The sequence below is a fragment of the Ranitomeya imitator genome, chromosome 6 (genome assembly GCF_032444005.1).
Source record: "Ranitomeya imitator isolate aRanImi1 chromosome 6, aRanImi1.pri, whole genome shotgun sequence".
Lineage (NCBI taxonomy): Eukaryota > Metazoa > Chordata > Amphibia > Anura > Dendrobatidae > Ranitomeya > Ranitomeya imitator.
In genome coordinates this window covers 419518566-419540903 of record NC_091287.1, presented here as the reverse complement: position 1 = coordinate 419540903, position 22338 = coordinate 419518566, and the positions used below count along the sequence as shown (strand labels likewise).

Genomic DNA, 22338 nt, shown 5'->3' with positions numbered 1-22338 from the left:
AGTGGGGTCTACAAACTTGTCATCATCCTGTGTGTTCTCACGCCCATCGTCCTCAGAGCCAACTACTTCCTGCCCCGACCGAAAAGTCAAGTTTTCGTTCCAGTCAGGTATCTCTGTCTCATCATCATCTTCCTCATTGTCTCCACCAACAGGAGTTACAGTTTGGGAACGAGGGTCTACATTATGCTCAGAATCTTCTTCATCTGGGCCTGGATCCGACTCACAAAGATTCTGGGCATCAGTGCAGATCATTTCCTTGTCTGTATTCACAGAAGCTCTGGAGCAGACCTCTGATTCCCAGGCTATAGTATGCGTAAACAGCTCTACAGGCTCAACCATGTGTGTTACCCCATGCTCAGACGGGCGGCTGGAGACTTGGGAGCTGTGAGGAAGCAAGTGCGATTGGGGTGACCACTCTGAGGACTGGAGTAGTTGTGATGTTGAAGTTGACATGGAGGAGAGCCCACTTGAACGAGCACTTGATATCCGTTCTAGCACCTGCTGTTTTTTTGCCTCATCTGGAATTTTTGGCGATGCTTGTAGCGATGGTCGTAAGAAAGGGATCATATCAGATTTTCCACGAAAAGAAGTAGACATCTTAAGCTGCTTTCACACATCAGGTTTTTTGCCGGATGCGGCGTCGCGCCGCATCGCCGGATCCGTTTTTTTTAAAAGAAACCGGAGGCAACCGGATGAGCCAGATCCGATTTTTTTTTTTTGCCGGATCAGGTGTCCGGATCCGGCGAAATACCGGATCCGGCTCATCCGGTTGCCTCCGGTTCGTCCGGTTTTCTTTCCGGTTTTTTACGGATCCGGCTTTAAAAAAAAACGCCCCCTGAAAGGCTAAAAAGGTGATTGGCCGGCTGAAAACTATATATACAGCGTTCTTAACATCTGTGACGGGTTGGAGAGGAGCAAGATACAGAGCAAGATGGATGGCATTATTGCAAAGATTCTGCAGAACAACGTGGATTTCATCACAGAGGCGAATCGATTAAAGGGAACCTGTCACCCCGAAAATCGCGGGTGAGGTAATCCCACCGGCATCAGGGGCTTATCTGCAGCATTCTGTAATGCTGTAGATAAGCCCCCGATGTTACCTAAAAAAGGAGAAAAAGACGTTAGATTATACTCACCCAGGGGCGGTCCCGCTGCTGGTCAGGTCGGATGGGCGTCTCCGGTCCGCTGCGGCGCCTCCCATCTTCTTTCCATGACGTCCTCTTCTGATCTTCAGCCACGGCTCCGTGGCTCAAGAGGGCAGAGCAAAGTACGCCTGCGCCGGTGCCGTGGCTGAAGATCAGAAGAGGACGTCATGGAAAGAAGATGGGAGGCGCCGCAGCGGACCAGAGACGCCCATCCGACCTGACCAGCAGCGGGACCGCCCCTGGGTGAGTATAATCTAACGTCTTTTTCTCCTTTTTCAGGTAACCTCGGGGGCTTATCTACAGCATTACAGAATGCTGCAGATAAGCCCCTGATGCCGGTGGGATTACCTCACCCGCGATTTTCGGGGTGACAGGTTCCCTTTAAAAGCTATTGTGATTCAGAAAGAGGAAGAGAGACAGCGTGTCATGCGTCTGCGATGCCGCCGTTTGTGGATCCACCCCATCACGGCACAGAGAATGACCCGGGGAGTCTTTTCAACGTTGTATATGGAGCTTCGAGGTGACCCTGGAAAGTTTTTCAGCTATGTTCGGATGAAAGCGGAGAACTTTGATATATTGGTGGAGCGGGTTCAACATCTGATAAGAAGGAGTGATACCTATTGCCGATTCTTTATTACCCCGGCTGAGCGTCTGATGGTCACTCTTCGGTAAGCATTCTTTTGTTGTGGACTCTTTATTTGATATTTTGATTTTGTAGTAATTTCTGCCTTCCTTTTCTTCACAGATTCCTAGCAACCGGTGAATCCCTGTCTTCCCTACATTTTCAATTCAGACTGGGCATTTCCACAATATCCGGAATAGTGAGGCACACTTGCCTTGCACTGTGGGACTATCTGCATGAAGAATACATTCCACATCCCACAATGCAGACATGGTTGGAAGTAGCTGACAGATTCCTGGAAGTGTGCCAGTTTCCCAATTGCTTGGGTGCGGTGGACGGGAAACACATCCGTATCGTGAAACCGGCTGGTTCTGGATCTCAGTATTTCAACTACAAGAAGTACTTTTCCATCGTGCTGATGGCCATCGCCGATGCGGATTACAAATTTGTAGCGGTGGACATTGGGGCGTATGGCCGTTCTAATGATTTGCAAGTTTTCAAACTGTCTTCTATGGGGCGGCATTTATATGGACAAACCTTTCAATTTCCCCCCCCCCCCCAAGACCACTGCCTCAAACCTCTGAGCCACCAATGCCATTTGTATGTGTTGGGGATGAAGCTTTTCAGCTTTCAGAGCATCTTTTGAAACCCTACTCCAGCCGTGGTTTAACCAATACTAAAAGAATTTTCAACTACAGACTCGCACGTGCAAGGAGAATGGTGGAGTGTGCGTTTGGGATCCTAACCGCCAAATGGAGAGTTCTCTTGACATCCATAACCTTAAAGACAGACACTGTGGATGAGGTGGTGAAAGCGTGTGTTGTCCTACACAATTATGTTATATCCAAGGAACAGCTTTCCATTGAGGACCACTCTGCCGAAACCACCTTGATGGATTATAGCAACCAGACATATATAAGTTCTGCCACAGTTTCCAGAATACGGGATCACTTTGCAGAATATTTTATTTCACCCCAAGGAAGAATACACTGGCAGGATGATAGAGTTTAAACACGCTGTATGTACCTAGTAATAACTTTAACCTTTACCCATGTTGTGTACCTGTTTGGTTTTTACCCTCATGTTGCGTACCTGTTTGGGTTTACCTTTTACCCATGTTGCGTACCTGTTGTTTTTACCTTACCCATGTTGTGTACAAGTTTGGTTTTTACCCTCATGTTGCGTACCTGTTTGTGTTTACCTTTTACCCATGTTGGGTACCTGTTTGTTTATTTTTAAACAAAGATGTGCATCTTTTTTGGTTTTACCCAAAGTACTACTGTTACCAATAAACCTTTTTTTAACAAAAGTGTTATTTGTGCCTAATGAATAAATACAAGAGAGTTTTCAACCCAAAAGTTTTATTAACATAATGTAACAACACGCAAAAAAATGGGATACTAAATGTTTTCATACGTCGGGGTGGAGATATTATCGGAGGCACTGTCTGATAGGGACACTTCGACAGTGGGAGTGTGGAGAGAGGAATGTGATGGTGGTAGAGAATGTTCAACGGTTGGGGGTGAAGGAGTGGAGAAAGCTATTGAGTGGGTGGACAAGAAAGTGGGATTGGGGTTAGAAATTTGGTAGGATGGAGGGGTGTAGGAAATGTTTTGTGAGGATTGGGTGGCAGAATGAGTGATGTGTGTAGAAGATGTTTGGGAAGAGGGTGATAGAGTCTGTTGGAAGTGGGCAGGGAGAGGAGGCGAGGATGAAGTAGATGTGAAGTTGTATGGGTCGGGATCATCATATGGGTGGGAAGTGGCACGGGCGGGAGGCTGGTAGTGTGGATGGTGGGAAGGGGCACGGGGCTGGTGGTGTGGCTGGTGGGAAGGGGCACGGGAACGCTGATAGTGTTGTGGCTGTTGGGACGGGGCACGATGTGGATGATGGTGAGTTGGGCGGGATGGGGCAAGGTCAGTTTGGCGATACGGGTCAGGAGGATGGTACTGGCTGTAGTGGTGGACAGTGGAGGAAGGGGGGCCAGTTGGAGGATGGTTGCAAAGACTATCTGCTCTAGAGGCAATTAGCGCTAGAGTAGACTAGCAGGATTCCATTACTTGCATCTGCTGAGAAGTAGATAGCGTCTCCATTTGCTCAAGCACCGACTGAAAAAAAGTGTTGTTCGATGACTGTTTTGCCTCTGAACGCATCGTTACCAGAAGTGTATGCATCTCGAGCATACTTTTATTTATGAAATTGAATCCTGTAGCCATTTGCTCGGACAAAACTTTCAGACAGTTCTGGAACGATGCGTTCAGGTGCAAGAACTCGGGAGCATAACTATGTACCTGACCCCTCTGGCGAAACCGCCCCGATGCTACAGGTGTACTAGAGGTGGCTGCAGCAGAGGGGTGGGGTACAGGAAACGCTATGTTCTCACCAGCAGCTACATGCAATGGAACCGGCCAGGATGCTCCCGCGCTCGTGGATGGGAAAGAGGGATCAGTAGAGTGGGAAGGTTCAGAGTGGGAAGGTTCAGAGTGGGAAGGTTCAGAGTGGGAAGGTGCAGAGGGTTCCTCACTGTCAGTGTCCCTCGGTGGCGGCCTCCTGAGGGATCGCCCCAGAAGTGTTCAATTGTACTGCAGGCTCCCGAGTGCTCCCAACGGTACTGTGGAAAAAGAGAGAAACAAACAATTAATATACTGTCATTGCATGGCCCTGGCTGAAAGAGCAAAAGAGGTTAGACATGTAAAACATTAGTGCATGTGGTGGGTAATATTTACCTTCGGGTGACCATTGTTGACCTGAGGAACGACAGGGCCCTTGCGTATTTGTACGTGCTCCTGCGTCCTCCAGATCCACTCGGGGCCCGCATCTCTTTATTGAACTCCTTCTTAAAGCGATCCCTGATCGACCGCCACCTTTTCACAATCCGCTCACCTGTTAAAATAGGAGAAAGACAACTTGGTTAGAAACAGCATTTTAGAATGCATCACCAAAACTGAACTGAGGATACTTACGTTCTTGAATCTGGGCCTGAACATCTAGGTCCTCCCACCTCGGAATCAGTTCACAGCAGATTTGCTCCCAGAGTCGACGGGTCACTGACTGAGAGATCAGCATGGCGGCGGTCACCCATATTCCACAACGGCTCCCTGTCTCTGACAAGATCGATGAGGAGGTCAATATCAAGGCCGACCTCCTCACCGTCCGAATCTGGAGCACGCTGTGAAACCTGTTTGAAAAGGGGGAAAAAAATTAACAACAAATTTGAAACATTGCTAACCTCCACCCAAAAAATAACAAAAACCTACACGACGACGGCCGCCACGTGAATGTCGCCGACGACCCTGGGAGTCACTGGAAGGACCTATTGCTTGGGCACCAGATTCAGAACTCTAGAAGAGAAAAATAAAAAATTATGTGCTTGTTGGTAGCCATTCTATGTGTTGTGTGCCATGTGATATATATGTTTTGTATGTGTTGTGTGAGGTTTGAAAGTATCAGTTTCTATGTATTTTGATGTAAGAATCTAGTGTTATGTTTTGTGTGTAGTGTAGGGTGTGTTTCCGCAATACATCACAGATACATACCAATTGTGAGCCCTCTCCGTGGGTTTCTCCACCCCTTCCCTCATCTTCGGGGACCACCTCTTCTCCTGGGGACTCAGCCTCATCAGCTTCCTACGGTGAAAGATAAAAAAATACATGATACACACACACCTTAGGTTCATACTAACCTCTGTGCGTTGACGGCGAGGAGGAGGAGGGCTCCCCGAAGACATGGCTGCAGGCTCTCGGCTCTGTGGCTGGCTCTCGGCTCTGTGGCTGGCTCTCGGCTCTGTGGCTGGCTCTCGGCTCTGTGGCAGGCTCTGGGCTCTGTGGCTGGCTCTGGGCTCTGTGGCTGGCTCTGGGCTCTGTGGCTGGCTCTGGGCTCTGTGGCTGGCTCTGGGCTCTGTGGCTGGCTCTGGGCTCTGTGGCTGGCTCTGGGCTCTGTGGCTGGCTCTGGGCTCTGTGGCTGGCTCTGGGCTCTGTGGCTGGCTCTGGGCTCTGTGGCAGGCTCTTGGCTCTGTGGCAGGCTCTCGGGCAGGTTTCTGGCTCCTTCTGTCTTGGCAGGGTGTGGCAGGGTGTTGGCTCTTCTGCTTTTGGGCTGCAAATGGCTGAAGGCCTCATGGCCCTGCTTTATATATAGTCCAGGGGGCTGATCAAAGTTTTTTGAGCATGCTCAGTGTAAAAAGCCAGATACGGCCGCCGGATCCGACTTTTTCCGGATCCGGCGCTTTCCGGCGTCCATAGACATGCATTGTTGTAAAAAGCCGGAAAGGCCGAATCCGGCCTTTCTGGCTTCTTCGCCGGAGACAAAAAACGTTACAGTAGACATTTTTTCCAGACGCCGGAATCGACTTGACGCCGGATCCGACATCAGACCGGAGGGAACGCTGGGCCATCCGGCGCCATCCGGCACCAATAATATTCAATGTGGGAAATGCCGGATCCGGTTTCTCCGGTTTTCTATTCCGTTTTTTATCGGAAGAGCCGGAATTCGCCTGAAACAAAAAACCTGATGTGTGAAAGCAGCCTTACTTTGGCTGGAAGATGGTCTTTCTTCTGCAGATGTTACTGTTGCTTGACCACCTACCCCACGGACACAACCTTTTTTCCCCCTTTCCAACACGCCTATTCCCCTTTCCACCAGCAGCAGGCCTTTTGCCACTCATTTTATTGCTTAATTGGCAACTCTGTATCTGTAGTTGTTGGCACAACAACCGATGGATGAAAACCAAGCAGAACTGAGTGGCCAAACTGTGGTACTAGGCCCAAAACTAATAACTGGATTAGATGCAGTGAAAATTGAGATACACAGGCGGTATAGTTTGTTTCACAGGCAGGCTACTCTGCTGACGTGCAGACACTGCTCCTAGGCCCTAAACTATCGACTGGATTAGATGCAGTGAAAATTGAGATACACAGCCGGTATAGTTTGTTTCACAGGCAGGCTACTCTGTTGACGTGCAGACACTGCTCCTAGGCCCTAAACTATCAACCGGATTAGATGCCGTGAAAATTGAGATACACAGGCGATGTAGCTAGCTTCACAGGCGGGCTACCTAGATGACTATCAGACAATGCTACTATCCCAAAAGGATTGGCTGAGCTAGACAAACACTTGCACAGCACTGGCACAGACCTGCCTGGCAATCAGTGCTATGAACTGCTGTAACCTACCCTGAAAAGGGCTATTACAACTAGTCCCGACTCCTCCCGTCTCCCTAAACCTATCTATCTGACAATTCGCTCCAAAAAAGCACTATTAGTCTGTATAGCGCCCACAGCAGCAGCGGTGCCGTCTAACACTAAGCTCCAGCAGTGAGGAAATGGTGGCGATGGGGTAAATGGCTGGTTCTTATAGTTCAAGGACATGTGACATACACAGCCAATGACACATGCCCTTGCTTGTGTGTGCATCACATGCACATTGCTGTGTGTGTGTGTGTGTGTCCTGCTGATAGGCTGAGAGACTGCACCGCCCCACTGTAAATGCGGGAAAGGAATAAAAAAAATTGAGATCGGCGTTATTTCAGCACAGATCTATCCCCTCCCCGCCCACTATACACTGAAACAGTCTATTAACAATGATAAACAGTTTTAATGTGCAAATCAAGTTAGGCTTTTGGCGAACGAACATTTATCGAACAGAAACTCGAACAGCCGAATTTTAAGCAAATTGTTCGGGTTCGTCAAACGACTCGAACACCGCCCAAAACCGCTCAAATTTGAAATTGGAGAACAGTTCGACTCGAACAACGCTCATCTCTAATTTGTTTTATTCAAAAGGCCATGAATGTTCTAAAACAATACATAACCAATATTGACCCTCTGAAGCTCCCTCTGCTCTAATCCCCAGCACCAAAAGGGAAGTTTTAGCTAATAGGAAATATGTTTCTCCTCATATTTTGATAAGTTGGGTGCATCTTACATTATAGTAAGTCCATGGCCTGAAAAATAGTGGTTACCAAACTTGCACAAGTTCCCACAACCAGACGCCTATTTCTCATAGAATCCCAAGCCGTTTTAAAGTGACCCTGCAGGTTCTCCCATGTGCCTCAGTATATTGTTTCAATTGCTTGATTTTCGGGTTTGGCAGCTTTTTCTTTAGGCTGATTGTTCTGTTTCTAGTCCCAGTTTGGGGCTTTCATGTTTATTTAAGAAAAAAGTTGCAGCCACAAACTAGTGATGTTTCTAAGTAACATTTATTTGCAAAAGAGGTCACAAGTGCTTCTTATGTCTGCCTAAACGACACGACTTTCTAGGAAAAGTTAGTTTCTTTATCGCTTCATTGGGGGACACAGGTAACCATGGGTGTATGCTGCTGTCACTAGGAGGCTGACACTATGCAAAAAAAAGGAAAATAGCTCCTCCGCAGTATACAACCACCGACAAGCACAAAGTACCTCACTAAAGCGACCAGCTTCTCTCCTCCTACCGTCCTGCATGGGAGTTCTAGGGGAAGGGATTGCCACCATGGAAGCCGTTTCTTTTGCCCAGTTCCATGCCCGTCCTCTTCAGCTGGCCCTCTGATCGTCTCCCTGGATGGTCCTGTGCTTCTGCCTCAGGGTGAGGCAGTCTCTCACCTGGTCACGCTGTCGGCATCAGTCCTATGAAGGAAATCCTTCCTTCCTCTCTGGTGGCAGGTCATCACCACCGACGGCAGTCTCCTCGTTTGGGGAGCCGCTTTTTCTTCATCACACAGCGCAGGGCCACTGGAACGCCAAAGAGGCCTCACTCTCCGTCAATCTCCTGGAGATCAGGACAATTTTTTATTTGCTCTTCGCCACTGGCATTCTCTCTTTCCGAGCCAGCCGGTCTTCAAACAATCGGACAATGCCACGGCCAACGCCTATATAAACTGTCAAGGCGGAACTCGCAGCAAACAAGTTGTTGTAGAGGTAACAAGGATTCTGAGATGGGCAGAACGTCTCTTTTCCGCCATATCAGCCGTGCACATTCCGAGGGTAGATAGTCGGGCAGCCAATTTTCTGAGCCATCAGGGTCTCGCTTCGGGCCGGTGGTTGCTCAGCCCCGCCGTCTTCATCCAGATATCCTGAAATTGGGCTCTCCGGATGTCGTCCTCATGGCGTCTCGGATAAACCACAAGGTTCCTTAGTTCATTGCCAGGTCCCGGGATCCGCTAGCCACCTGTTGAGATGCTCTAGTAGTATCGTGGTCACAATTCCAACTGCCTTGTCTTTCTCAGTCTCTCTCCTTGTCCAAGCGTTGTGAAAGGGATAAAGGAAGAAGAGATTCCTATAATCCTGATAGCTCTGGACTGGCCAAGAAGGGCCCGGTGAACATGTTTATGGACGCCCCTTGGAAGCGTCCAGATCCCCTCTTAAAGTTCTCTCTTCCACCGGAGTTTATAGTCTCTGAGGGAGGCTGTTGTTTCCCCATCTGGTCATTCAGACCATGATTAGGGCCAGGAAACCAGCATCCTTGCGTGTCTAATACAAATACTGAAAGGCCTTCTTCCGGTGGAGTGTGGACAAGGGTTTGGTCCCTATGTCCTTTTTTCTCTTCTTTCCGTTCTTGGTTTTTCTACAAGTGAGTCTTAACTTGGCTCTATCATTTCGGTTAATTTTTTTCCAACGAAATCTGGCTTCTCGTTCCCAGGTAAAAGAACTTTCTTCAAGGAGTCGCCCACCTGGTAACTCCTTATCGTCTTCCGATAGATCCATGGGTTTTTAGCCTTGTCTTTGGTGCGCTGCAGCACACTCCTGTTGAGCCCATTCAAGACCTCACGCAGTTTTTCTCCTGTCTTGGAAAGTTGTCTTAGTTAAATTACGTGTATCAGGAGAGTTTCCGAGTTAGCTGCATTGTCCTGCCATTCCCCGCTCCTGATTCTATATCAGGACAAGGTAGTTCTCAGGCCTGTTCCTTCCTTTCTACCCATGGTGGTCTTTTCATTTCTCATTAATGAAGACATTGTTCTTCCTTCTGTGTCTCTCCGGTCCATCTCCTGGAGAAGTCCCTCTACAAGCTGGATCCCTTCACAGCTATCCGAGTCTACATTTCAAGGACTGCTCCCTTTCCTCAATCTGATGCCCTGTTTGTCATCTCTGAGGGTTATCTTAATGGGCTCCTAGCTTCTAAGTTCACTATTGCCGTGGAGGCATTCCGTTTTCAGGACAAACTGCCTCTTCCAGGGTGAAGGTTCACTCCCCTCTGCGGTGGGGGCCTCCTGAGCCTGTTCGTTACCAGGATTTGGCTTTCCAGTTTGTAAGGCCGCAACCTGGTCATCTTTGCACTCCTTTGCTAGTTTTTTACAGGGTTCATACCCATGCCTCATCTGATGCAGGCCTGGGAAGGAAGGTGCTGCAGGCGGCGGTTTTGCACCGGCCGACCTGAGTCCATTTATTCCTTGAATCTTCCTGTTTCCCACCCTAGGGACTGCTTTGGGATGTCCCATGGTTACCTGTGTCCCCCAATGAAGCGATAAAGAAAGGGATTTTTGGTACTCACCGTAAAATCTTTCTTGGTGCCTTCTTTGGAGTCTCTCTAACACTTAGTACCATTATTTGGTCTATGTACCTTCAATGTTGGATTGGTACATATGTTGAGTTTTTTTGGTTGCTTCTCCTACTGCTTTAACACTAACTGAGGTACTTTGTGGCTGTCGGTGGGTGTATACTGCGGAGGAGCTATTTTCGTTTTTTTGCATAGTGTCAGCCTCCTAGCGACAGCAGCATACACTCATGGTTACCTGTGTCCCCCAATGAAAGCTCCAAGAAAGAGATTTTACGGTGAGTACCAAAAATCCCTCTTTTGAACTTCCAGGCTGTGGGATCCCGGCATATAGAACAAGATTACACAACAGTCCTCGACCCTCTTCCCTGTGAAAATGACAGATCTCACAATTTTGCACTAACCCAGTGCTGCTGATTACTTTACTAAGCGGGTCCCAAACAGTAGCATCATTAGAGCTTTTACTGCTTAAAGGGAAATGTCTTCAGGATTGTGCTGAGTAACCTAGTGTCAGGTTGCCGCCGTTATACTGATTAAATTGATACCTGGGTTGATGAAATCGTCTTGTGGTTGTTTAATCTTCATTTTCTGTTTTGAGTTAATAATCTGCCTGTGCTTGGCACGACAACTAGTTTACATACTAAACATTATATGTATTAAAAAAAATCGCCTTCAGCAGGCAAGCGGCTACTCCTGTCCTGCAGCATGTTTGGTTTAGAATTAAAACCAGAATTGAACCAGAAGGGGACTGAAGGTAACTGGCCAGTCACTGTAAACAATGTTTCTGTTTGTTTTCACTTTCACCCCTATAATTCTTCACTTTCTGCAAACTCCCCTAATCCCTACTCTTAGTAAAGCACTGTTCATTTCTTCTTCAATCCTCCCCATCCACCTCACCTCCTCCTCAGAACTGCTCCTTAACATACAATCCTGTGTCTCCAAACACAGACAGCCCTCTCATGCCCTCTCCTGCTCCCACCTGCTAACACTTTCTCTGCTCCTTCTCACTGCTGGTAATATCTCTCCAAATCCTGGTCCTCCTCACCACATTTCCACAGTCATTTCTACCTCCCATTCACGCTCTATCACAACCTTCCGTAACCTCTCTAACCTTATACCCATTCACCCAGCCCCCGCTTCCCCAGTCCAACTAACAGGAGCTCTGTGGAACGCTCGCTCTGTCTGCAACAAGCTTTCCTACATCCATGATCTTTTTGTTACTACCAAACTTTCCTTCCTTGCCATCACCGAAACCTGGCTCACCCCTTCTGACACAGCCTCTCCTGCTGCAGTTTCGTATGGTGGCTTCCACCTTTCTCACACACCCCGCTCCAGCAGCAAACATGGTGGAGGATTTGGTTTTCTCCTGTCAGATACCTGCTCCTTCACCCCAATCCCACTGCCAACCTCTGTTACCCTCCCTTCCTTTGAGGTGCACTCTGGGCGCATCTACTCCCCCTCCAACCTCCAACTGGCTGTCATCTACTGCCCCCCAGGGCCAGCCACCACCTTCTTTGACCACTTCACCACCTGGCTACTTCATTTTTTTTCCACGGACATCCCTACTATCATCATGGGCGACTTCAACATCCCTATTGACACTTCCCTCTCAGCTGCCACTAAACTTCTATCTCTCACTTCCTCCTTCGGCCTCACTCAATGGTCTTCTACAGCCACCCACAAAGATGGCCGCACACTGGACCTCATCTTCACCCGCCTCTGCTCCCTATCTATGCTCTCTAACTCACCTCTTCCTCTCTCTGACCACAACCTTCTCACATTCTCTTCCCTCTCCACTCCATGTCCACAATCCCCACCCCACATACTTTCACACCCTCGCAGAAATCTTAAACATCTTGACCTACATTCATTCTCTGAATCCCTCCTCCCTCTCACAGACATAAGTTCCTTACACAATATGGATGCCGCTGCCGCTCTATATACCACCACAATAGCTGCAGCTTTGGAATCTGCTGCCCCACTTACACATACTAAAGCTCGCAAAATCAACAGACAGCCCTGGCACGCCAGCCTGACCAAAGAACTGAGGCGAGCTTCCAGGGCTGCTGAGCGCAGATGGAAAAGATCCCACTCCAACGAGCACTTCATCGCATTCAAACAGTCCCTCACTACTTTCAAGACCACACTCGCCACAGCTAAACAAACCTACTTCTCATCTCTCATATCCTCCCTGTCTCACAACCCTAAACAGTTATTCAACACCTTCAATTCTCTCCTCCGTCCCCCAGCACTTCCTCCCTCCCCACTCATCTCAGCTGAAAACTTTGCCTCATTTTTCAAGCAGAAGATTGAGAACATCAGAGACAGTTTTGGTCAACAACCCCCAGAGCCCATCCTCCCGACTTCCCAGCCCTCCACCTCCAAAACCAACTTCTCCACCATTACAGAAGATCGACTCTCCACTCTACTCTCAAGATCACATCTCACCACTTGTGCACTTGACCCGATCCCATCCCACTTCATCCCAAACCTCACCACAGTCTTCATCCCAACCCTAACCCATCTCTTCAACCTATCACTAACAACTGGTGTTTTCCCCTCAAGCTTTAAACATGCCTCCATCACACCTATCCTCAAAAAGCCCTCTCTTGACCCATCCTCTGTATCTAGCTATCGCCCTATATCACTTCTCCCCTATGCCTCCAAGCTACTGGAACAACACGTCTAGCTTGAACTGTCCTCCCATCTCTCTTCTTGCTCACTCTTTGACCGCTTACAATCTAGCTTCCGGTCACACCACTCCACTGAAACTGCCCTTACTAAGGTCACCAATGACCTCTTAACCGCCAAGAGCAAGCAACACTACTCTGTCCTCCTCCTCCTGGACCTGTCGGCTGCCTTTGACACAGTGGACCATTCCCTATTATTACAGACCCTCTCATCCCTTGGCATCACAGACTTTGCCCTATCCTGGATCTCATCATACCTAACAGACCGGACATTCAGCATCTCCCACTCACACACCACCTCCTCACCTCGCCCCCTATCTGTCGGAGTCCCGCAAGGTTCAGTCCTAGGGCCCCTGCTCTTCTCCATTTACACCTTTGGCCTGGGACAGCTCATAGAATCTCATGGCTTTTAGTATCTTCTCTATGCTGATGACACACATATCTACATCTCTGGACCAGATATCACCTCCCTACTAACCAGAATCCCTCAATGTCTGTCCACTATTTCATCCTTCTTCGCTAGATTTCTGAAACTTAACATGGACAAAACAGAATTCACCATCTTTCCCCCATCTCACGTGACCCCCCCAATGAACCTATCCATTACAGTAAATGGCTGCCCACTCTCCCCAGTCCCACAAGCTCGCTGCCTCGGGGTAATCCTTGACGCTGATCTCTCCTTCAAACCACATATCCAAGCCCTTTCCACTTCCTGCCGACTTCAACTCAAAAATATTTAACATATCCGTTCATTCCTCAACCAAGAATCTGCAAAAAACCTAGTCCATGCCCTCATCATCTCTCGCCTTGACTACTGCATCCTCCTGCTCTGTGGCCTCCCCTCGAACACTCTCGCACCCATCCAATCTATTCTAAACTCTGCTGCCCGACTTATCCACCTGTCCCCCCGCTATTCCCCAGCTTCTCCCCTCTGTCAATCCCTTCACTGGCTCCCCATTGCCCAGAGACTCCAGTACAAAACCCTAACTATGACATACAAAGCCATCCACAACCTGTCTCCTCCATACATCTGTGACCTAGTCTCCCGGTACTTTCCTGCACGCAACCTCCGATCCTCACAAGATCACCTTCTCTATTCCCCTCTTATCTCCTCTTCCCACAATCGCATACAAGATTTCTCTCGCGCATCCCCCATACTCTGGAACGCTCTACCCCAACATATCAGACTCTCACCTACCATCGAATCCTTCAAAAAGAGCCTGAAGACCCACCTCTTCCGACAAGCCTATAACTTGCAGTAACCACCGATTGACCAAACCGCTGCACGACCAGCTCTACCCTCGCCTACTGTATTCTCACCCATCCCTTGTAGATTGTGAGCCTTCACGGGCAGGGTCCTCTCTCCTCCTGTACCAGTTATGACTTGTATTGTTTAAGATTATTGTACTTGTTTTTATTATGTATACCCCTCCTTACATGTAAATCGCCATGGAATAAATGGCGCTATAACAATAAATAATAATAATGTATAATATGCATTTAATTATATTATTTGCTTCTATAAATTTATTCAGAAAAAAAAAATTACTGTCTCAAAATGACGCCTGTGCAGTAGCATCTATCTGGGGATTCTGCTCTTCTTGCACTTAAGGGCTCTGTATATGGAGTCCGCAAACTATTATAGAAAATTCTTTGCTCCAGGATGCCTCCTGTGTAACTGTACTACTTAGCCATGTGGCCATATAGCTAGACTCTGAAGGGACAGAGCGCTATTTGGTGTAGTTTGTAAAATGGGGTGTCTTATGGGAGGTTCTGCTCTTCTGGCGCCTCAGGGGCATTGCCAATGTGACACGGCATGCTCAAACTAGTCCAGCAAAATGTGAACTCCAATATGGTGCTCCTTCCCTTCTGAGCTTTGCACTGTGCCTCAAAAGTAGTTTTTGACCAAATATGGTGTATTGATGTACTCAGGACAAATTGCAAAACAAATTTTGGGTCCATTTTCTCCTGCTATCATTGTGAAAATAAAGCAAATTTGGGCTGAAATAACATTTTTGTGGGAAAAATGTGATTTGTTTTTTTTCCCCTCTGCTCTACATTATAAACTTTTGTGAAGCAGCTGTAAAAGTTTGGGCACCCCTGGTCAAAATTACTGTTATTGTGAAAAGTTCCGCAAATTGAACATGAAATGATCTATAAAATGCCTAAAGTGAAAGATGACACATTTCATTTGTATTTGAGGCAAAAAAAAAAAAAAAAAATCTATATATATATATATATATATATATATATATATATATATATCTTTTACTTTTACATTTTTAAAATTACAAAAAGTAAAAATGGGCCAATGTAAAAGTTTGGGCACCCTTGGAGATTTGTGTGTTCAGATAACCTTGACCAAGGTTTCAGACCTTAATTAGCCTGATGGGGTTATGGCTAGTGATGAGCGAATATACTCGTTACTCGAGATTTCCCAAGCACGCTCGGGTGTCCTCCGAGTATTTTTTTACTGCTCGGAATTTTAGTTTTTAGCGCCGCAGCTGAATGATTTACATCTGTTAGCCAGCATAAGTACATGTGGGTAATCCCTAGCAAGCAGGCAACCCACACATGTACTTATGCTGGCTAACAATTGTAAGTCATTCAGGTGCGGCGCTAAAAACTAAAACTCCGAGCACTAAAAAATACTCTGAGGACACCCAAGCGTGCTCGGGAAATCTCGAGTAACGAGTATATTCGCTCATCACTAGTTATGGCTTGTTCATGATCATCTTTCGGAAAGGCCAGATGATGCTAATTTCCCAGCTTTATAGAAGCCCAGCCATGGATTCTTCCAAGCAGCTGCCTAGCACTCTGAAAATTTAAAATAGTGAAGGCCCACAAAGAAGAAGAAAGATAGCATAAGGTTTTCAAGTTGCCCTTTCCTCAGTTAGAAATGTAATTAAGAAATGGCAGTTAACACGAACAGTAGAGGTCAAGATTAGGTCTGGAAGACCAAGCAAAATTTCACTGAGAGCTGCCCTTAGGATTGCTAGAGAGGCAAATCAGAACCCCTGCTTGACTGCAAAAGACCTTCAAAAAGATTTAGCAGACTCTGGAGTTGTGGTACATTGCTCTACTGTTCCGAGACACCTGTGCAAATATGGCCTTCATGGAAGAGTCATCAGAAGAAAACTTCTCCTGCGTCCTCATAATAAAACTAAGCTATCCAAGTATCAAAAAGAACATCTAAACAAGCTTGATGCATTTTGAAATCAAGTCCTGTGGGCTGCTGAGGTTCAAGTAGAACTCTTTGAACACAGTGATAATCACGTACAGTGGTGCAAAAAAGTATTTAGTCAGTCAGCAATAGTGCAAGTTCCACCACTTAAAAAGATGAGAGGCGTCTGTAATTTACATCATAGGTAGACCTCAACTATGGGAGACAAACTGAGAAAAAAAAATCCAGAAAATTACATTGTCTGTTTTTTTAACATTTTATTTGCATATTATGGTGGAAAATAAGTATTTGGTCAGAAACAAAATTTCATCTCAATACTTTGTAATATATCCTTTGTTGGCAATGACAGAGGTCAAACGTTTTCTGTAAGCCTTCACAAGGTTGCCACACACTGTTGTTGGTATGTTGGCCCATTCCTCCATGCAGATCTCCTCTAGAGCAGTGATGTTTTTGGCTTTTCGCTTGGCAACACGGACTTTCAACTCCCTCCAAAGGTTTTCTATAGGGTTGAGATCTGGAGACTGGCTAGGCCACTCCAGGACCTTGAAATGCTTCTTACGAAGCCACTCCTTCGTTGCCCTGGCTGTGTGCTTTGGATCATTGTTATGTTGAAAGACCCAGCCACGTTTCATCTTCAATGCCCTTGCTGATGGAAGGAGGTTTGCACTCAAAATCTCACGATACATGGCCCCATTCATTCTTTCATGCACCCGGATCAGTCGTCCTGGCCCCTTTGCAGAGAAACAGCCCCAAAGCATGATGTTTCCACCACCATGCTTTACAGTAGGTATGGTGTTTGATGGATGCAACTCAGTATTCTTTTTCCTCCAAACACGACAAGTTGTGTTTCTACCAAACAGTTCCAGTTTGGTTTCATCAGACCATAGGACATTCTCCCAAAACTCCTCTGGATCATCCAAATGCTCTCTAGCAAACTTCAGATGGGCCCGGACATGTACTGGCTTAAGCAGTGGGACACGTCTGGCACTGCAGGATCTGAGTCCATGGTGGCGTAGTGTGTTACTTATGGTAGGCCTTGTTACATTTGTCCCAGCTCTCTGCAGTTCATTCACTAGGTCCCCCCGCGTGGTTCTGGGATTTTTGCTCACCGTTCTTTTGATCATTCTGACCCCACGGGGTGGGATTTTGCGTGGAGCCCCAGATCGAGGGAGATTATCAGTGGTCTTGTATGTCTTCCATTTTCTAATTATTGCTCCCACTGTTGATTTCTTCACTCCAAGCTGGTTGGCTACTGCAGATTCAGTCTTCCCAGCCTGGTGCAGGGCTACAATTTTGTTTCTGGTGTCCTTTGACAGCTCTTTGGTCTTCACCATAGTGGAGTTTGGAGTCAGACTGTTTGAGGGTGTGCACAGGTGTCTTTTTATACTGATAACAAGTTTAAACAGGTGCCATTACTACAGGTAATGAGTGGAGGAAAGATGAGACTCTTAAAGAAGAAGTTACAGGTCTGTGAGAGCCAGAAATCTTGATTGTTTGTTTCTGACCAAATACTTATTTTCCACCATAATATGCAAAAAAAATGATAAAAAAACAGACAATGTGATTTTCTGGATTTTTTTTTCTCAGTTTGTCTCCCATAGTTGAGGTCTACCTATGATGTAAATTACAGACGCCTCTCATCTTTTTAAGTGGTGGAACTTGCACTATTGCTGACTGACTAAATACTTTTTTGCCCCACTGTATGTGTGGAGAAAAAGGGCACAGAATTTCAGGAAAAGAACATCTCGCCAACCATTAAGCATGGGGGTGGATCAATCATACTTTGGGGTTGTGTTGCAACCAATGGCATGGGGAACATTTTACAGGTAGAGGTAATATTGGACTAATTGAAATTTCAACAAATTCTTGATGCAAATAACACCATCTGTAAAAAAAAAAAAAAAAAAAAAAAAGGCTTCTACAAACAAATGGATAGTGATCCTAAACACACATCAAAATCGACAATAGACTACCTCAAAAGGCACAAGTTGAAGGTCTCACTATGGTCCTCGAAGTGCCATGATCTAGACATCATTGAAAATCTGTGGCTAAACTTCAAAATAGCAGTGCATGCAAGACGACCCAGGAATCTCACAGAACTGGAAGATTTTTTTCCAAGGAAGAATGGATGACAATCCCTTCAAACAAGAACTAAAAGACTTTTGGCTGGCTACAAAAAGCGTTTACAAGCTGTCATACTTTCAAAAGGAAGGGAGCTACTAGGTATTAACCATGCACGGTGCCTAAACTTTTGCATTGGCACATTTTCCTTTTTTAAATACATTTTTAATAAGTAAAAGATGAAGAAAGTATATATATTTTTGCCTAAAGTACAAATGAAATATGTCATCTTTAACTTTAGGCCTTTTAGAGATCATTTAATCTTCAACTTGCTTAACTGTTCACAATAACTAATTTTGACCAGGGGTGTCCAAACTTTTGCATGCCACTGTAAATGGGAAAGTATTTATTTTCTGTCAGATCTGCTACCAAATTACCTATTTGCTGTACTAATTTCTCTATGGTGAAAAACATGATGTGAAGCAGTAGCAAGTTATCAATTGAACAGTTTACATCCAACCAATGTATTATGCATCACTTAGTGTAATTTCCATAACTTTTCTGAATTTACTTAGTTTTTTTCATTATCCTCTGTTTTGCTTCAAAAGCTACGTCCACTGAAGAAATGATAAAGACGCATGTATCATGGGACACAGAGAAAAGGCTGAGTTTTGCTGTACCATTTGCTGATCTGAAACCGGAGATCTACTTAGACACCTTTCTGCCACGTGTCGCAGATCTAGCACTTTCTGCAAGTGACAGACAGACAAAAGTAAAGTGTTGATTGTTGCATTTTATATTTCTAAGAATATGATAAATGTGTTAAATACAAGTTGTTGTTTTTCATTAGTTTTACCTAAATCTTTACTGTACGTGGTCATTTTTTATGGTACAGATGGGTTCTAAAGGTGGCTTCTTTGGGCTTAGCAGGTTTACAAATAGAACTTTTTGTTTTTGCTTAAACTAGTTCAGTTTACAACACAAGAAGAGAAATGTGTACTTTATGGTCAGTGGCAAATATTTATCCAGCTGTATAGGCGTGCAAACAATTTGACATCCCCATTCATTCACTAGTCTATATGTGTCTGTAGAGGCTTTACCTTAATAACAGCAGAGTGTTTTCATTAGGTTGAGTTCCCTCTGTTTATTTACCACCGTATTTTTGTCTCACTGCCTGCTTGAATCAGTTAATTTTGCCCCCCTTTTTTACCTAGACTGATTCTGATTGTAATCAGGGTTATTAAGGGAAAGCTGTCGAGGAGTAGGGGCACCACAGGCGTCATCATATAGGGGGCCAACCTCTGCAGAACAGGCAGGTGGGAGGTTTAGGGAAACAATTAGTGTATTATCTGTCGGTAACTATCAGAGGTCATCTGATTATCAAAATTATTTTTTATTGCTTTGCACAGTCACTTTTCTATCTTGCACATTTGTGAAATAGCAGGTATGGAGGATGCAGTAACGGACTGTACACAGACCAAGGGTGGTAGGGATTTATTAAACAGAAACTCCACGCAGGGAGAAAACAGAGGGATAATATTCCCTAATACAGTAAATGGCTAATGGGGTTAAATTAAAAAAACAAGGACAAATAAAACAGACAATTCAATTAATATTAACTTATCACTCAGACGCCAGTCACGGTCGAACTCCTGTCTGTGACTGGGGCTGCTTAGATTGCGTCGCAATGGGAGTTTGTCACAGTCCTGAGGAAGATGGGGTAATATCTCCTGACGTTGGTGGTGTTCTCTCGTGGTCCTGACAATGGCGGTGGCTCCTCTGTATCGTGAGGCGGGTCTTGGGTCCAGCAGATGAGGCGATGAAGGGGGAAACGTCCTTATCCTCAGCGGGTGGTGTTCCAACACTACGGAGACCTGCAGCTCTGCCCAAACACAGTTTACAGCGGGCAGCCCGGTTCGCTATGTCGTATCGCTGCATTCCTAAGACCCGTTCACAGACCTTGTCCCTCACGGTCAGTGCTGTCAGCTTGGGTGGCTGTGACAGCGATGTCAGTCGGGACAACGGCGTCTGAGCGGTACTCCGTCGGTAGTCTCCTGTCCAATTGCTTTTCGGTCCCAGGCTCTGCTCTACTCTGCCCAGTCGCCTCACAGCTGATTTTTACCTCACAGGTGCCTCGCGCGCTCGACATTCCCACCCAAACTGTTTGAATCCTCGGGCGTGAACGTTCTCTCAGCTTGACCACACCCCCTTTTCTCGAGTACAGGGAGCGGTCCCGCACTTTAAGCTTCCCCCTGTAATTTAGGTGACAGCCCCGACGGTTCCGGATCCGTTACTGTGGAGACATGCCAAAATGTGTGATCTGATACATAACACTACTGAAATTCACTTTACAAACAATAATCTGAAAAAAAAAATCAGTACTAATGAATCGCTCTTCTAGACCTAACTGCAGCACCTACCTAACAGCAGAGGTTGACCACCCTATAATCATGAGAATGGGCCCCCGTTCCTCGGCGGTTTTCCCTCCGTAACATTGATATCCCCAAGATAGCAGTGGGGTGAAAGAGGCAAGAGTCCAGGAACTGTTCTGGCATCCGATAACCAAAACCAGTTTAATGCCAGTATCAGAAACAAAGTGCAATGTGTAAGGGGAAGAAACCAATTCGGTTTGGTTGTTACAGGACTTGTTTAAGGTTTTAATGTATATCTATTAAAAGTTAATTTTTATGTGTCATTTATGTTAGAACCATTGTTCTCACCCTAAGTATATATACATATAGTTATATGATTTGCTCTCTGATGAGGTAGCAAAAACTTGCTGACAGATTCCCTTTAATAATATGTAAGTATTACGTGTTCTCCTGTTGTATTTGTTAGTTCAGCCGTTATCAAAACTGCATTCCTCTCCTGTCCACAACTTATATGGTGATAGCAGTGTATGTGACCAGACCTGTCCCCGTGGCTTCCTCCAGATGAAATCCACTATACATGGGAAAGTGGATCATGACGGGCATCTTTGGTCCTCAGTAATTCTGAGACTTCAGTAGTCAGTAGAAATGGCATTTTGTGATAAATCTGGAAAACCACTTGTTATTCAGTATGGGTTGTGTTTAGCTACCTAGGTTGTTCTTGTTTTGTTGGTTTATTGCAAACAGCAAAACATTTTATTTGAAAAATATGCAAACTAATTTGCAGTGGGGGAGTAGAATATTGATTGCAACTGTAAGGGCCGCAACGTCATGTTCCCAACGCATTTGTATCATTGTTTTGTGTACTATAGCAGTGTTTCTGTCATATAGCGGTAGTTTTCACATGTGTAGTACAGCGGTACTTTGAATCTGGATATTAGAAATAACGATACATTTTGTGGTCAACTTCCCATACAGCTTGTTCTTCTTAACACATTATGTTCTGGTTTCCTTTAGGTTGCCGCATGTGAACTGTTACATAGCATGGTTACGTTTATGTTGGGAAAAGCATCTCTAATGCCCGATGCCCTAGAAGGACCCCCTCCGATGTACAGACTATACAAGCGTACATTTCCTGTGTTGCTTCTGTTGGCCTGTGATGTTGATCAGGTATGCTTTTCTTACTTTCTTTGGCGTTTCATGGCAATTTTTTTTTTTTTTGTGGTAACGTGTGTTTTTAACGGCAAAATTTTGGGGTACAAAAATCTATTGGCAAATATTACATTTTTTATGGAATGCTAAACATGCAGGTTCACTTTTTTGTAGTTTTCATTTTTAGAGATTTCTTTTTACATTTGTTCTCTGTTCACTTTTGATTTGACACTATAACTTTTATTCTGCAGGTTGTTATGAAAAAGTTGATGTGAAATACAATGTGTGTTTTTTTTCTTTACTTTTTCACAGTTAAAGCACTTTATTGAATATAAAATGAAGTTATTTGACTTTTGTGAGCCGTAACTGTTTTTACCTATTGATATAACCTTTTCAAAGCGTCTTTTCTCTGCTATAGCCAGCATTTTGTGAGGAGGGTTTACTGACATAGCAAACTTTGGATTGGAGGTCTTTCATGGCCCTTCATTGCTGCGGAAACTCAACGCACCTCGCCGTTGCACTGCACCCCCTTCTGACAAACCATTTTGATGCTGCAGACATTATTATGTATTCCATTTAAAGGGCATATTCCAGGACAAAAATGATATAATGTTCCAAAATCCCATGACCAACTTTTTTTTAATAAAATGATC

At 45.6% G+C, this 22338-nt stretch overlaps 1 protein-coding gene across 1 annotated transcript in view; it reads left to right on the top strand.

Moving 5' to 3' along the window:
* The window catches only part of PRKDC (protein kinase, DNA-activated, catalytic subunit), a 448603-nt gene that overhangs the window by 147790 nt on the left and 278475 nt on the right, over positions 1 to 22338 (top strand). Inside the window, exons 24-25 of the mRNA XM_069731310.1 lie at positions 18773 to 18936; positions 21551 to 21703. Of these exons, the coding sequence (XP_069587411.1) occupies positions 18773 to 18936; positions 21551 to 21703 (317 nt within the window). The remainder of the gene's footprint in view (positions 1 to 18772; positions 18937 to 21550; positions 21704 to 22338) is intronic.